Raw genomic sequence first — 17,301 nt, 5'->3', positions numbered from 1 at the left:
GTGCAGATGTGAGGGGGCGTGGAGAACAGATGAAATGATTGACGCCTGTTCGTGGCCAATGGGAGCGGCGTCTCCAGCTGTGGGCGGTATCTGAAAAGAAAACCAACCCAAAGAACTTAATCAGGATCACACAACAATAATGAATGGAAACACGTCGTGGCCAAGAAAGTTGAGCAGCAACTAAAAAGTAACTATCGGTCGGCGTTTGAAAGTTACCTATTTAAGGAGGTTGGAATCTGTTTATTAAGTGATGGATTGGCCCGGCAAATTAGAAACTACTTTCTGGAAGAGAAAGCCGCTGTACTTTTGTAGTAACTTTTGAATGTTTTGAAAGGAAGCTACAGTGGAAGACACTGTAAACCTAAACGCGTTATTGAGGGTAAATGGCATTTTGGGACAGTAACACAGCGCTGTCATCTTTTTATCTCGGTTTGTGGATTATCTGGATTAATCCGTAAATGAAACCGTGGGAATACTCCTGAGATTTTTATTTTATTTTTTCAAAAAACAAAAAGAAAAAGAAAAATCGGATTATTGCCCCCCTGAAACCCGCTGAAGGATTGCAAGTTGACAAGAGGATATCTATACTGGAGGAAAAATGGGTAATATAGAGAGTGTTGATGGCCAGTCGGAGATGAAGCATCACATCATGCCTCTGAAGGTGCCCATGCCTGACCCCACCGAGCTGGAGGAGAAGTTTGCCATCGTTTTGGTGAGCTCTAATTAACTTCATTTCAAAGGGGCAGCTGTTATTCCGCTATTTATTTTTTTCTTCTTCTTTTTTCTACTTTAATCACCGTGATTGTGTTTCTAAACCGCCCCACCGCGATAAACATCCACGATCGTTTCTGTTTATTGAAATGTTTCTGAGTTAAAGTGTTCCACTTCTGTGACTTTATCGTCCATTACGAGCCTGTGATGTATTAAATGAACAAACCTGTGCCGTCCCGCCCCTCATTCTCTCCGCCTGCTGTCCCCCCCTTTCTCTCCCCTTCTCTTCTCTCCTCTCCTGCGGTTCTTTTGTCTCCCCTAAAGTCAGACAACTCCTCGTTTGGCTGAAGTGGCAAATACTGCGCGCGGCACGGTGGGAGTTTTGTGGGGGGGGGTTCTTCCCTGCAGAGAGGAAGGTCATTATACTGTATATATCCTTGACGAAGCATTCTTCGTCTGGGTTTATTTAGACGAGTGTTGTGTGTTTTTTTTTTCATTCGCTGCAGGCAAACCATCTGAAAACAACATTTTCTGAATTCCCCCAAAACTCCCACACCCGAAGAATCCTCTCCTCCCCTCTTTCCTCCCTCCCTCCACATCGGGCTGGTTTGAGCGCTTTGTGATAATGAGCACACTAGTCGACACCCACCTTTACTGTCTATCAGCACAGTGAGGATGACAGAGAGTTGTCATTTTTGCGTCAAGGGGAGAGTTTTTTCTTTTTTTCTTTTGGTTTCTGAGAAGGGACTTTACAGACACGCTGTCGTTTTCAGGAACAATCGCGTGTGCTTGGAATTGTTCTGTGCAAGGCTTTTATTATTCCAAACTAAAGGTGTTGAAGTTTTTTTTTTCTCCACCTATGAAAGAAAATTACCTTAAATCATAAGAGTCATAGTGTGTTATGACATACATCCCACACGCCATCAGATATTAAACGTCGTTTTATGTACCAAAGTCATACCTCTACCAACAAATACAACTCGACATGAGAAACTCAAGGCTGTGGTTTTGCGCCGGGTTTGTGCAGTACTCTATTTCGTTTGTCGGTCACAGGCGTTTCCTGGTGTCTTTGCCAAGCAACCACGTGAAAGCTTCACACTTTGTGATGAGTGTTGCGTTAGTCTGCTCATCATCTCACTCTCGACGGGGACGCTAATACACCAAAACTTTAGATGGCGGTAACATAAACGCCGAGGCCAAGAGAGGTCACGCTGCTTCATTGTAAGGCCGGGAGGATTGGGAACCATATTGGATCTCTTCTGATCAAACGTGATAAAATGTTCAGGTTACGTTCAGTTGACTAATGTTTAGTCACATTGTATTATTCATTGGGGTTTCCAAGGGTGCACGCATCTATGTGCACCCAGACAGCGACAGATAACATTTCCTCTACTTGTTGCTTTGTTACGCGGTGACTAATCCAGACAACCACAGAAGCATAGCAATAAAAAAGTCAAATGTGTTCAAACTTGGCCGACATCCTACCTGTGTCTTTCTTTCTTTTTTTGTCAGACAGTAGCATCGCGATTTCTCACGGGTGCTTATTTTATGCTCCTCAATCCACATATCAACAAAGCCACACCCAGCCTCGTCTCTCAGCTGTTTAAGACCTTAATTACAGCATCAAGTGCCAGAGAGCTGGGATCCTTCGCAGCATTGCTCACACAGTCTCGTTCTTGGACACTTCGCGGACCCTCCGTGGTCCTGGAACGAAGCCATTATTTGCCTGCCAGAACTATCAGCGGCCGCAGATTAAGGGCCCTCATATGAAGAGACTGGCACAGCAAGAAGCCTTTCAGCCCCTGCTTGTTGACTGCTGTGCTTAATCTCAGCTATTATGACAATTATGCACTGTACTACACTGTAAGCGCCGCTGTGACAGCTCACTGCCGCGATAACTTCTTTAGCAAGTGGACGGTTATAAAAAGACAGTTTAGATGAGAATACGCTTTTTCCATGTGCCTGAGGGGTGAATCATTCAAAAAAGATTTGTAGCTGTCACATTTCCCAGAAAGAAAGACTGGGAACTCTTTTTTTTAATTTAAAAAAAAAAAAAAAGAATCCTGCCTAGAGAAGAGCAGTCTGTAGTTGTATGACTGCCCTGCAACACAAAGCCAGTCCCTGTTATTATGCTCAGTGGTGCATAGCAGATGATTCCTAAGCGTGGAGCAGTAGACTCAACAGTTCAGTTGTGTTTTTGAGTGGGGAAAGTTTTCAACCTCTCTAACCCTGCCCCACGCCACCTCATAATAGCCCCAGATTTCCTTTACTTTGTGAGAAAGAACAACGTGCTTGTGTGTTTTAGCGTCCTTATCAGACAGCGGTCTTCTCCCTGCCCCTCTCGCCACTTGTTTTGAGATAGAGGTACATCAAAAGCTTTGTGGTCTGAGCTTTCAAGGAAGACAAGGCTGTGGCTTGGCTGTCGGCCAGCGGCTAGGGATCTGGGTGTCCTTTCAAAAGTATCAGCGCCACATGGTATGTGCCAAACAAACTCTGAGACATTGCGTCTTCTAAATTGAGCGCATTTGTTTCTTCAGGTTTTGTTAGCGAGGGCACAACTGGCTTCATTGCAGCTTCCATAAATGGGTATTTTGAAATGGGTAATTTCCCCTCTTCTGGACCACTGTATTTCCTGTGGCACAATGACATGCTCGTGCAAATGGACGTGCCTGCGTCTGGGCGGTGGAACTGCCCACCCTTCTCTCAGGCACAGCGCATAGATGTCCCGCTGGAATGACAGCAGCCCGTGATGATGTCATGGGTGCAGCAGACCTCGCCAGCGTAATATCCCTGGGCTAATGACTTTAGCAGGGTCACTCTATTGTAGATGCTCGAGGGCAGTGGAGGATGGGGGGGGGTTAGCTTCGACTGCTTTATGCGGTTTGCTAATAAAATGCCTGGGTCAGGTCTGACCGGCAACATATGCTAAAGGCATCATCTCACTCCTTCTCGTCTCGTCTCTTTTGTCCAGCGTCCTCAGACACAGCTCTGTCTGGAAACATCGGTCTGGCATTTTATTCCTTCGTTTTACTGGGGAAATTGTATTGTACCCAGTGGTCGTTGTGGCTGGTTTGCTTCACAGCGAGAACAATGAGACTCCTGCATGCCGCTACTGGTGCATAGCGTACCATTATCTAACCAAGACTAGATGCATCAAGACCATAACTAAACTATTAATTATTGTCCATTTTCATACTTCTGTCTCTATTCTCTGTTTGCCCTGATAACTCTTACTTATTCTTGGGTTTTGCGCGATTCCAGATGGAAGTGGAACCTCTCATTTACTCACCCAGTCAGTGTTTCCTACCTTCCCTTTCCCCGAATTCACTCTCACTGTGGGCCCGCACTACAAAATAACTTTCTCCATATGACGCTGTCCTTATGAAAACGATGTGAGGTGAGTGAGTGGCATTTCAAAGCCTGGGATCCTCAAAGTTCCAGGACCGAGCACCAACCCGCTGCCGGATTCCTGCGGCCTCGTCAGGGCTGAGGCCATAGGAGAACTCAAAGAAGGAAAATTTTCTTTGAACTGGCGGCCTGCCACTGTTCATGGTTGTAATGACTTTACCAACAGCGCACACATATTTAAGAGCTGTTACAGGAGCAGCGTAGGATTGTTTTCACCACTTGATTGCACTGGAAACCGTCCTAACTGATTCGTCTGACTCTGCTAAACTCACCGCACATCTTTCCTGCTCTGACATCGAGTTGCATCATGCTGGATCAGGGATGTGTTGTTGCAGCGTTTCTTTTGATTGTTCGAGGAGGAGGTCTCAAGATTAAGCGGCAGCAAATGTTGGGAAAACTGCAGATGGAGAGGTTATGTCAGTGGCGGTGAAATCAGACGTGCTGACAATGTGACTCCAGCGCCCTGGTCTGACATCACTGTTTCTTGATGGCTGAAGTCTAAAGAAAGCTGTTGTGTCTGCTAGATGCCGCTCAAGTGGAACTAATGGAGTCAAGCTGTGTGATGTGTTTATTGGACGTGAAAGCCTAAATCATTTTTATTTGTTGAATGGCGGCTGCAGATTTTTTTGTTTTTATGCGCCCGATTTGTACACCGCTCTCGTTTTCCATGCAATCCCTCGTTTCTGAAAGGAGAAAATGTGTTTGTCCCGTCACTTAAGTTGAGCGTGTACATCTGGCTCAGCCACCCACCGCTGTGTCCCAGGAAGAGGGGGATTATGGGAGCGCACACACAGAGTTAACATGGTTTTAGAGCAGCAGCGAAGGCTGAAGGGGGGGGGGGTTAGCACAAGGCCGTCCACCTGGTCTGTCTAGCCTCAGGCTGCAATTCCCCAATCTGTGCTGGTTTTTATGGCCAGTTCCAGAGCTTCACTACTTATTTTAGAAAGCAAAGGTCAAGTTAAGGACCTTGACTGAAATGTTGGACTCGTAGCTTGTATGTTACACCAAGAGTAAGGGATTTTCTAAAAGGAATAGTTGTATATGATAAATATAAACCCACGCTTTACCCACGATTAGCTTAGCTTAGCATAAACACTTGAAATCAGGGTAAGAAGCCAAGATTGCAAGTTAAAAAAAGCACATAAAGTTCACACTTTGTATTTCGGTCACAACAGTCAAGGCAAGTGCTTTAACCCTGTTTCCAGTCTTTAGCTAACCGGTTGCTAGCTGTAGCTTTAAATTTAGTAAACTCCCTGCAACAGCAAAGTAAGTATATATGTTTGTATATATGTATATATAAGTAAGTATGTAAATGTTTAATTATTCCTTTAAGCCACAGAGGCCAACAAAAAGCAAAGGGAAAGGCCATTTTATCACATTAGCTGTGTGTTGACTTCATAAAAACGTGACTTTGGATGTGTTTTGGTGCGTCTGCGTGTTAGCGGGGGTTTGCGTGCGGCTCTAGTGCAGCTGCACCAAGGCAGCAAGGTTGGAGAAGTGGTTTCCTCTGATACAAAAGGGAGTCTGTCAGTCAGTGTTGTTTTAGAAATGGAGGCCTCATCCCCTGGTGCCTTTTGTGCCGCTGCTCTCTCTTTACGTGAATGCTGTTAAAGAGCCAGCGGATCCTGTCTCTGGTATACGTTAGTGATGTAATTATATCCGACGTCAGTCTTAAATGACAGTGCTGTTATGCAGAAGCTGATTCCTGTTTCTGCTTCTGTATTTCTAAGTGACACTTCAGAGTGATGTTGAGAAATTTAGGGAGGGGACTTACTGTATGACGTGATTTGGAAATTCTGCAAATCTTCTTTTTTTTGGGGTTTCGCTTTTATTCTCACTCTCTCTCCTCTCAACATAGACCAACGAGAAAAATCTGCATACGGGTTCAACATTTTTTGTGCCTCTGAGGCCCAAGAATGCTAATGTTTAAAAGGCCTGGCTGGTGTGAGTTATTGAGGCATTCATGTACCTGCATTCCCAGCATTCCATGTGTATATCTCATGTTGGCTGGGGCTTCCCTCGACCCCACACGGACGCACGGAGGAGAGCAAACAGGATGTTCGCCTCGGAAGGAAAGAACAAAAACCTCAGAATCAGTTGTCGTATTTATTTATGACGCTCCTAGCCTCGCAGATACCTTTGTTTGTTCACGTTTCCTGGATACAGTTGTAAAGAAAACACAAATAAATCGTACACTACAAGACAGTACGGGCGATTGCTCCGTAGTTTTACGTCACTGTTGTTTCAGAACTCAAAAACATCCCAGATAAGAACATGTAAACATGTGTGCATTTCTGGTTCGCTGCTGAAGATTCTTGGAACATCTGGCTTCAGATGGACCTTGAGCTCAGGACACTTTCTTCTTTATCTCAGGCTTCGGCCGTTAGGATCAAAGACGCCCTGTGATGTTAACGGTGTGTAGCTTGAACCCAACTATCACTGCTGGTCACCACTGCCACATGACGCGTCAGCAAATGGGTTTCTGGGAGTCACTTCTTGATTTATTGCATTTCACCAAGTTCCTCTCACCTTGCGGAATGTCAGTTTGTTTTTGTTTTTTGTTGTAAAGAGTGAAGAAACAGTCAAGGGGAAAGTTGTTTCTCTGAGCAGAGTGACGCGGAGGTCACACACTCAAAAGATGGAAGTCAGTGGCTGGAGGGAGAGAAGTTTAAAGATGGTTCAGGCTCTGGACCAGTATAGGGGTGAGAGAAGTGGAAACACCACAGCTGTGAATTGCTGCCTTTAACTGTGATTTAACACTTGATCATTTGAGATGCCAAGAGAAAGTTTTGACTTTTGGCCATTTTTGTGGCTTGTATATGAGTCAGTCCATGAGATGATTAAAGGATTTAGTAATCAACACACAAAAAAAGGCACAACATCAACCACCTATCCATCTTCTGGTGCTAAAATATGACCATCAGCTGCTTTTCTCAGTTCTTTTTATGGAATTAAATATATTTGCATTCAAACTCAACTGGTCTAAATGTGAAGATGGCTGTTCTGCAATGATTCTTATTTCCTGACAGATGCATTGCTATTAAAATGATCTCTATTTCCTACACCAGTCTCTACTTTACTGTAATTAAAGGCGTGTACCAATTGAAGTCAATTATGTTTTTATCATTTGTATTACAGTGTTTTCACTTAGCTGACGTGCTACAGGTTTCACTAAGTAAGAATGTGGTCTGGCTGTTGACATTACGTTTGGAGATAAATGAGGCACAGGGCCCTACCTGTTATGTTAATGCCTTATTAAACAAGCTCTTTACTGAGCTTGTTCATATTTGCTTTGTAAACAAGGATCAGCATCAGGATGAGCAGACAGGGAGGGGTATTGATCCCCAAAAAAACTCCTCTGCCTTGCGAGAAAAACATCTCTCCCTATCGGCCCCTCCTATCTTCAATCTCTGTGTCTGGGAGGACTGGTCTGCTTTGTTGGCCTCTCCCCCAGCATCTTTGTCCGGGACTCATGCTTTGTTGTGGTTGCCAGGTTTGGGTTTCCTAACCAAAGAGCGATAGGGTGATCGGGTGTCCGCTCAGAGAAAAGGGGCCGGTGTTTTCTCACACTCTGTCCCGTTGCTTTCGGTGCGACGAGACTTCACCCGGGAGCTGGAAAGTTACCTCCAATTCATTCGTACGTGCGGAAGAGCACACGGATGGAGTGGATGTGCAAAAAACACGCACTTGTATCACACGTAGCAGCTACGGCGCAAACCTAAAATTACTCAGGGCAGCCTCTGGTTTCCCGAAGAGTTGAGGAAGTCCCTGCAGCTCGGTGACGACAGCTAAGCCTCTCATCCTGTCTCCTCTCATTGTGTTTCAGTACCAAGGAAAAGCAGGAATCAAAACAATCACGGCAGCAGCGACAGTCATTAATAAAAAGCCAGTGTATTATGTAAGATATGTCATAGACTGTGTCACGGTTACCACGGTATACCATGAATGATGTCATTCTGACAGTTCATCTGAGCCACACCTTATGCACTCATGATGTCCTATAAGTGTAAGCGACATGTACAGTGTGCCAGACAGACATCCGGTCTCCAGCGTTTTTTAAGGGCGTGTTCAGTTATTAATTTTTCTTCTTCTCTGTTTTTCCTGAGGGAGGTATTTATCATCAGCCATATCCAGACATTTCTTGTGTGGTGAGGTGCTGGTGCATAAATTTCCCTCATAAACGGTCAGTTAATATGCTTGAAGAAAACATAGCCAGGTGCCATACTTGTTTTCTTTTCCTCTTCATTGATTCCACTCGCTAACAGCAATCAGTGGGCTGTTTTCTTCCCTTGTCAAGGTCCTTCAGTAAATAGCGTCAGGTCTAATCTAAACCTTATTGTGCATTTAATTAATTTTCTTTATTGAATCATTTAATCATATTGCTTTTTCATGCATAGCCAAGCCGCTGTGGAAAAAGTAGAGGCTAGGAAAAAACAAACCGCTTTCTGTTTGCTGCGGTTGATTTTGTGCTGCCTGGTATCAGGTGATTCACCCTGCACTCACACCTGAAATATTTGCAGGCAGACTAGGTAAACTGCTTTAACCTTTGCTGAGGTTAGATTACTGTTTGTGAGTCCTTCCATGTTTCAGCTGCAATAAATACACGAAGCTGCCACGCTCATTAACCTTCTGAAGTTTGATGCCTCGAATGCCTCGTTGAATCTGAATAAACGTGCTTATACGTGAACAGGACAGGTGCTTTGTCTGCTGTGAATGTGCGTACTGACCTCAATGCATTGTTGTATCTGGCCTTGATTGTGCTGGCAGGACAGCTTACAGTCAAGATGAGCCACAGGGCCCGTCTTCCTGGACCCCGCCCAGATGAGCCCGATGACTGTTGTGGAGCAAAAAGCTATGTCTGGACCTCGGCGTCTGCACTGTCCAGGGAGGTGGACAGTGCAGTGACTCTTTTGCCACCCACTCATTTCCCTGTGTGATGATGAAAGCTAAGTCTGGCCTGTGTCAACCCATCAAAATAGATACAAAACACAGACACTGCACTTCCAGCCCACAGATAGAGCCCCAAAGGAGGAACCAGTCACCTCAGCGCTCAGTAGATGGTGTTTAATTCACGTTTGACTTAAACCAAATAATGCAAATCACAACACATTTTTATCTCATTGGTCTCGTCTAAAGACACAGCAATCAGCCTGAATCGGAAGAGTACACATGCATTTTAAGAGCAGCGTTTTCCATAAAATTCTAACTTCTGTGTTCTGTAAGAACACTTTAGTCTGCCGGTGCGTGGTGGTGTTATATGGCTGAATAATGTCAACCTTCACCATTTGTATCTCTGGGGTTGCCTGGCTAGAGCTGCAGGTCATCTACTCAACTCATGGCTAATTGTAAATCATCTGGGATCAGGAAGCTGTCCAGCGGAGCTAAGATGAAGTTGACCCCCCCCTCCCTCCCCGTTGACTCTGATCTCTGAAGTGACCATGGGCTCTTAGGAGTGGCGTGGGTTGCGTGCTCTGCTGAGTCCTGGACTCTCCTTAACCTGTAACACGACCCCATGAACTGCTTTAACTGGTTGAAGTTTTAAAACCTCCGTCTTCTTTGTTAATGGCTTGAATGTCACAGTTTTTTTGGTTGTTTTGTTTTAAATTTACACCCTCATGGTTGACCCTTTACAACATCCCATTTATTTATTTTGTTTTAGATTTTATTGCTGGGTGACTGAGAACCTTCACGGACAATCCTTGCATTTGATGCAAAAAATTAAATACTGTAAAGTGCTCATCGTAGAGTCCAAAATAAAAGTTTATTAGTAAAATTACAGTCAATTCAAATTTCTGTGAGTTTTGTGCAAGAGATTTCTCCATAGCTTTTTAATCTTTCAACAAGTTAAACCGCATTACAGTTTAATAATAAACTGATGACTTTTAAGTGGTTCTGTTTAGAGTCTAACAATGAGGACCAATTGGTTTGGTTTATGGCAGTGATAATAGAACCAGTTCATCCAGTTGTACAGTGTTACGCTTCAGACGGATTTTGCTCCACACACAACACCAGAGGCAGGCCATACACTGACCCTGCCCACCAGCCATTGTTAGCGATTTTCTATGAGGGAAAAAAAAAAAAAAAAGAGAATTAGCTCAAATGTCAAAGGATTGGGAATGGCACGGCACAGAATCAAAACAAAGCTCCACACTGAACCCTTTGTCGATCCAGTCTCAGGTCAAACAAGGAAGGCCATGCTGGAGGGGACAGCATGTGGGCAGCGGAGCAACACAACAAGCACCAAACATTTCTGCCATATTTGTAGTATTTGTCTCCTAGCATGTGCCTATCAGCCTTCCCAAAAAAAGTATGTGCCGCTACTGTTCCCTCTCCCACAAAACAACTACTTCTTTTAGCTTCTTATAAACACAGGAAGTGCAAGATAGCATCACTGTGGGAGAAAGTGAAATGAAATTAGCTAAATTGGGTTACTTGGCTCAAATTACCCAAATCTAGTCAGAAAGGAAACCTCTGCTTTGCTTTTTTTTTTTTGCCCCCGCTATCATTCATGCAAACATTTCAGTCTGTTTTTAACAGTTTTGGCCCCGCACACATCTGCGCAGTGTCTCACCTGTATTTGTTTACACTACCTGAGGCTCCAACTGACAGATGGACTATCCTAAACAGTCTTTCAGTGTGTCTTCTTTGCTCATAATGACTTCTCAGTGAGCTGGCTGCGGGACCTCCTGTGCATTTGTCGGCCATCCTTTTGATTCCCTCCTTATTTCAGCTTACCATGAATACTTTTAAAACTGAAATAATCAGTTTAGCTCTTTACCAAATGGATGAATATCTCTGTGTGCATCTGGTCTGCACATTCTCCGGTAATTCAGAATTAAATTACTACAAAAGGCTGCTCTTTGCCTGTTTGCCCCACGGTTCTACTTTAGTATGCATGACTGACCGAGAAAACAAAAGGAAGCGGGCTTTGGGGCTGGACAGATGCTGGGGCAGATAGCCAGGCTTATTTTTTTTGGGTTTTTTTGTTTTCATTCACCACTTGGGTGTTTTCTGTCAAAATCAAGCCTAAAGAACATAACCTGAAGTCAATTAAAAGTATCCGCTCGGTAAAATTGGTGTTTCTAAGTCTTTACTTCATTAAGGAAAACAATCAAGTATCATTTCACTTAAACTTAGGTGGTCATTAGCCAACCTGGCATTTATTTGCACGGATCTTTTGACCTGATAATGAAAAATCCACACAGAAACTAAAGTTGTTAAAACTGGACACTGATGAGTCTGTATCCAGCAAGTGTTTTGCATTAAATAAATAGATAAGGAGCATTCTTGTAATGACATTATTAGTTTCATCGGCTGTTAATCGGTGACAAAAAGCTCAGAGTCAGCCGCTAATCAAAAATTAGGCCTGACGATGATTTCGTAGAAAGATCCCAGGCTATATCCAGCCGTAATTCAACTACATTTTTTTTTTTTAAATTAAAGGCAGATTAAACAGATGGGAGACGTGACTCTCCACTTCCGAGCGTGACCTTCCTTAAGTCTGCATTGTAGGTAAAAATTTCTCCCAGGAGAGGCAAAGGAGTAGAGGAGGTCAGACAAGAGAGAAAATTTACTACTATAAACTACTACTATAAACAAGACACATTCCTCCTGTAATTCTGAACATCTGGTATGCATGTTACTGCTTTTTTCTTCTGCGTGGGTGTTTTTTTTTTTTTTTTTTTTAACTTTAGTCCAAATGTAAAATCTTGGCACTGCTTTCCACTATAGTTCTAGCCTGTTATAGCTTCATCATACAATTATTTTAGTTTAATTTGGCACTTCAAAGCTGTTGAGTTTGATTTTGAGTGTGTGTTATGGTTTATGATTAATTCAAGGTGAAATCAACCACTCCTTGAAAGTGTTGAAGTATCAAGCCTTTGCTCGTACCCTCTGTCCTCACTGGACTGCATGATTCACGACGTGCTGACAGAGTGAGCAATGTAGCCCTGATGTGGAAAACCTATTTTGATAAAATCAGGTGTGATGTTCCAAACCTCACCGGCGACTGAGCGGTTGTCATGGGAACGAGAACGCGTAGGTTTTTCCATGAATGAAACGCTGGAAATAAAAATAAATAAAAACGCCACTGGGAGCCACAGCGTCACATCTGGCCTGGGAGGGGTTAACAAGGCACGGTGTCGCTGGCTGAGTTATAGTCGCAGGTTAAAAGTCAAGCTGACGGGCTGTTTGTGGCCGGGCTCATGGGATACTGTTGATACTGGCGTAAATGAGGGCTCCCGGTGCGAAAAAAAAAATCCCACGCGCCTCTTCAAAGAGAATTGCTGAGCCGGTCAGTTTCAGGGGCTTATGTGCTCACTCTTATTGTTGCGCTTCCTCATTTTTTAAGAATTCCATGTCGGCCACAGTTTACAAGCGTTTGTGAAGGAAGTAATAAGTCAAATCGCGAGCCATACAGTTTCTATTTTCCTCTCGCACTCATCGTGAAAACGTTTCAATGTTTTGGCTTCCAAGCACAAATTGGAGCATTTAGGGTTTAATTTGAGCCCAGTAAACCGGCCGCCTCGGGACATCTCATGTGGCGTTAAAGTGTTTTTATGGCTGGTTTACATGACAGGTCTGGTAATGGGCTCGTACTCCGATAGCGACTCGTTTCCTTTAAAAGCGCCGTGGTGCCTGAATGATTCTCAGACTCGAGAGTGCAGAGGAGACACGGATCATGTCCTGCAACAGGATGCTGAAAGTCAACACAGGAAGTGAGGTCATGGTGTAAGTCCCCAACATTCTGTCCCGCTCTTTGTGGTTGGCGCCACCAGTCACTGACACTCTTTAAGTCACAGTTCCTATAAATAGTCAAATAAAAAAAACCACGGGGGGGGGAAAGAAAATATGTTGCCACAAATGAAACTAATGCCCACGTTTTGTATTTCCAGAATTCTATGAACCTGCCCCCGGACAAAGCTCGGCTGCTCCGACAGTACGACAATGAGAAGAAGTGGGACCTGATCTGCGACCAGGTGAATTCACCAAACCTGCACCGAGGCCGCGCACACCCGCTCACAGCGCACCTAACACAATGACCACAGCAAACTCACGTTACGTTTCCTGCTCTGTTGTGTGTGTCTTCAGGAGAGGTTTCAGGTGAAGAATCCACCTCACACCTACATCCAGAAGCTACGAGGATACTTAGACCCCGGAGTCACGCGAAAGGTGGGGCTGTACAAATGATCTTATAGTGGCCCGCTTAAAGGGGAACTCACATCAAAGTCCATGCATGTCCTGTATGTGAAGCTGTATGGGATAAGTGGCGGCTGCAGAGGGAGTTGAGTGAAATCTGATAAGCCGCCTCCGGTGACGTGCCTTTAGAGTTTGAAAACGAAGGCTGATGCTCATCAGCTACTCGCGTAACACCCTGAACTCTGACTAAACTTTCATCAGTCCTGTTGCATTGTGGGTGATGTAGGCACCAGGTTTTAACAAGTTTTTATTATTTTTTTAAACCAATCATCAGCCTGACGGTGATATAAGAGTGCACCCTGAAATAGGTGGATTACCTGTATCTGCATGTTAAGCAAACTGTTAATATTTACGAATCTGCAATAAAGTCTTTGCTTTCGTCCCACAGAAGTTTCGAAGGCGTGTGCAGGAATCCACGAAAGTCCTGCGGGAACTGGAGATATCACTGAGGACAAACCACATCGGGTAATCAAGTCTTATCGCTTTTCCGGTGCATTACGCAGATCTGCTTCTTGGTGCACAATGCTCGAGGAAGGCGCGTTATTGTTTTCCCCCCATAAAGAATATTCCTTTGTGTGTTCCCGCGGCTGTAGGGACCCACAGCCTTTTCTGGTGCCCGTATCTCCCCCCATTGTTCTAACTTGCCAAGCTCTGCAGCTCCACTTCATAGAGCTGCTCCTCATAATGCCCAGATGGTAGCCATTGTGCTGCCTCGTCCACTCCCCCATAGTGCTGAGCAGGAAGCTTTGTTGTGTATGCCAAAGGGACAGGAAGCCTGACTGACCATTGCTGAACTCTGTGAAAAGCACAAGAACAAACACAAGGATGCTTCTATGTTTACACATTTTTCACATAGCAAAGCAAACAACATTTTTTTTGTACAACTGTTTTTTCTTCATATTTTGTCACACAATGGAACGCTGTGCGCTTTCCTCCCCCACGCGCCTGGTAGTTTTTTAGCCCTCTGCGTTGCAGACGTGATCCTCCGATCCAGTGTCACACAGTTGTGCATTAAGAGCCGCCGCCGCCAAACTTCTCCAGCCAAGACGAAGCGCGTAAAAGGGCTTTGATTTTCCACAGTGTCCGCAGAGCCCCATGAATAACTCAAATAGTATTAGGCTTCATCAATAAAAGTCGGCTTCGGCGCATTTTCCCAGAAACCCTCGCAGGCGAAGGAAAAATGAGGACTATTTTCAGAAGACATTTTGTGGGTGGGATTAAGTGTAACAGATGCTGGGATATTGTGTGTGTCTGAATCCTGGGCCCTTTCTGGCGTGTTATTCCTGAGATTGCCAAGAAAATCTGAAATAGCGACTGGCTGGAAAGAAGGGAGGAAAGAGTGAGGGGTCACAGGCAAAGGAGGGATGAGGGTGGTTGCAGGAGGAGAAGGAGGGGGGGGGGCAGGAAACTGATGATCAAGCCCTCCTCCTTGTGTCTCCCCTCCTCCCCTTCCCTCCTGCAACCAGTCTCGTTTCTTTGTTCGCTTTCCTCTGTTCCTGTACTCACCTCTCTTCCCCTCTCCCTCCCTCCCTCCCTCCCTCCTCTACTTTGAGGGTCTTGATTGGTTTCCTGTCTGACTTACCATTGGCTGACTGGCAGTCTGTCATCAGAACCAGCATTTCAAGACTATTTTAAGAACCTTTTACCCCAATTCCGTTCCCCCTGCAGTTCCCTGAAGAAGTAGCGTGGGGAGGGGGTGAAGGGGGTCTGCGGGGGAGGCAGACTAAATACTGTTGAGTGTCAGGGCTTCGACCTGAGCCCGGCTTTTTTAGCCATATGCCCTCCACATTCTTTCTCTCGCTGCAATGGGGATTCCTTTGTTTGGAGTTGTTTCACTCCACGGAAAACTGGAGAAATGTGAAGCCTCGCTCCAGTTTATTTTCTGTAGAATTCTTGCCAAGTTGTCTCAGTCGGGGGGGGAGCAGACCCCCCTCAGAGATATCTTCACCAATAATACTGGTTTATAAAAACTTTGGCTTTACTTGGCTTTATTTTTAACAGTTTGGGACATCCGTTATGTTGGATGTGATAACATTCCACTTGCAAAAGTAACTGTCGAGATCTGGAAGTAGAAGTGACATTGCAATGAGTCAAATAAGGAAGAAGCACGAGGTGTCAAACAGTTAGGCAGATTATATAAGATGCTCAGCTAGATTATCAAAACTTATTTTCAGTTCCGTGTCTGCATGCTTAAATATTAGGGGGGAAGAAATATTTCTCAAAAGAAGATTTTGTGCAAAGAAACAGAAGTTCAAGAGGCTGACGTCGAAGCTGATAGATGAGCAAACAGTCTGGCTTCTAATTTTGTCTTTATTTTCTTTTCCATATGAATTAGGTCACTATGTTTCAGGGCTATTTTTTCTCTCTCAGCAAAATGTTTGATTTATTTTTATCAAATTAGCTCATTAGCATATCTAAATATTTAACACACGTATTCCTTCATACGTCTATTTCATCCATTGCCACTGTGGTTTCACTTGAAATAGCTCAGTTTGTCTGTTGTTTCAAAACAGCCCACATTGCCTCAGATTTTAACCGAGTTGCTCCACCTGCGTTTGTTTAAACTTCCCTTTTGCCCCCAACTTCTTTTAATTCTGTTTAGAGAACATTTTACTTTTATAAATACCTTTATCCATTGTTTCAGGAAGCATAGCACCCAATAAAAACAAACAGTTTAACGTCAAGAGATTCTTTTTTTTTTTTTTTTTTTTTTTAAGTCGGGCCTCTACGAAGGCCTTGGTGGAGTTATTTATCGCCGTCTTTTCTCTATTTTTGGATAAAATGCATTCCTAAAGGGTGTGTTCTTTATTTGGTGCCCTGCTGACCCCCTGTTCCCATGCATCACAGGTGGGTCAGGGAGTTCCTCAATGATGAGAACAGAGGCCTTGACGTCCTGGTGGAGTACCTCTCCTTCGCCCAGTGCGCTGTCATGTGAGTACGCACACACCTTATGACCTACACTCTTCCTTAGGAACTGGGTTGGGCGGTGGATGAAGTTGCTGAGTTAACACATTGTGGCCCCTAGAGCCCGCAGTTGAACTGTTTGTGCATCTGAAAAAGTGCTCTTGGCACTCTTTGGATGTGTCTGTATGCCTGGTTGCAGACTTTGCACACTGAATGTGTTTTCTGGACAGATGCTACGTGGTTTAGTGCTGAGCTGTAGCTTGCCTGAATGGGACAGAATCTCTTGTGCTGAGCTTTATCGTGCAGCTTGATGACAGTTCTTGTGATAACCCCTGGCTCTCTACCAAGCTGCCTCGCTGACCTAACCTCCCCCGTGCCTCTCATCTACACCCCCCTCTGCCTCTGTGTTGGCTTGTCTGTTTGTTCGTATGTGGCCCAGGTTGGATTTTGAGGGGCTGGAAAATGGGGAGGATGGCTTCTTGGACAAGGCTAAGTCTTGGAGCAGGTCCATTGAGGATCTGCACCATTCGAGCACCCAACCCTTCTGCAATACACTGGTGCGCTCAGCCCGCCAGTCTGTCCTGCGGTATGTATCGCTAAGCTAGCTTCCCGGTTAGTAGCTATCCCCGTCGTTGCCCTGCTCTGCTAACCTTGACTTCTGTGAACATGAATTTGCATGCATACCAGTTGTCTTGGTGCTGTTTTATTTTAGGAAAATGCCTGAACGTTTGATAAGTTTTACCTCTGTTATTTCCTCTCTTGACCTCAAGGCTTCGCTCTGCACAGACTCAATTAGAAGTTTGTATCAGACATCAGACATCAGAACTGAAAGTCTTTCTTTTACCTTTAGTTCTATGTGTCTCTTAGTCATTGGTCCTCCTTCATTTGCCCAGATGTGCATCAGCACCGCCTGCAGATGAGAGCCAGCTGTGAACAGCAGCAGTGGCTATTCACCTCTGCACAGACATGATAAATGGCCACTTATTCTGTATTTGTTTAAGTTTATGAAAATATTGTACACGAAAATAATGATGAGTCAGGTTACAAGCATTTATAAATTTAAGAAAAGTAGTATTTGTT

At 44.5% G+C, this 17,301-nt stretch overlaps 1 protein-coding gene across 6 annotated transcripts in view; it reads left to right on the top strand.

Annotated features, from left to right (window-relative positions):
• Positions 1-136: 136 nt before the first annotated feature.
• Positions 137-17,301, top strand: part of fmnl3 (formin-like 3) — a 28,864-nt gene continuing 11,699 nt past the window's right edge. For 5 of the 6 annotated variants that reach the window (XM_047590599.1, XM_047590608.1, XM_047590591.1 and 2 more), the window contains exons 1-6: positions 137-712; positions 13,014-13,097; positions 13,210-13,290; positions 13,706-13,782; positions 16,165-16,248; positions 16,661-16,807. In XM_047590599.1, coding sequence (XP_047446555.1) covers positions 599-712; positions 13,014-13,097; positions 13,210-13,290; positions 13,706-13,782; positions 16,165-16,248; positions 16,661-16,807 — 587 coding nt within the window. In that variant the 5' untranslated portion in view covers positions 137-598. The remainder of the gene's footprint in view (positions 713-13,013; positions 13,098-13,209; positions 13,291-13,705; positions 13,783-16,164; positions 16,249-16,660; positions 16,808-17,301) is intronic. The other variant, XM_047590617.1, reaches the window with a different exon arrangement.

Source organism: Mugil cephalus, chromosome 1 (genome assembly GCF_022458985.1).
Source record: "Mugil cephalus isolate CIBA_MC_2020 chromosome 1, CIBA_Mcephalus_1.1, whole genome shotgun sequence".
Lineage (NCBI taxonomy): Eukaryota > Metazoa > Chordata > Actinopteri > Mugiliformes > Mugilidae > Mugil > Mugil cephalus.
Note: the sequence above shows the minus strand (reverse complement) of the source record. Positions and strands in the feature narration are given on the sequence as shown.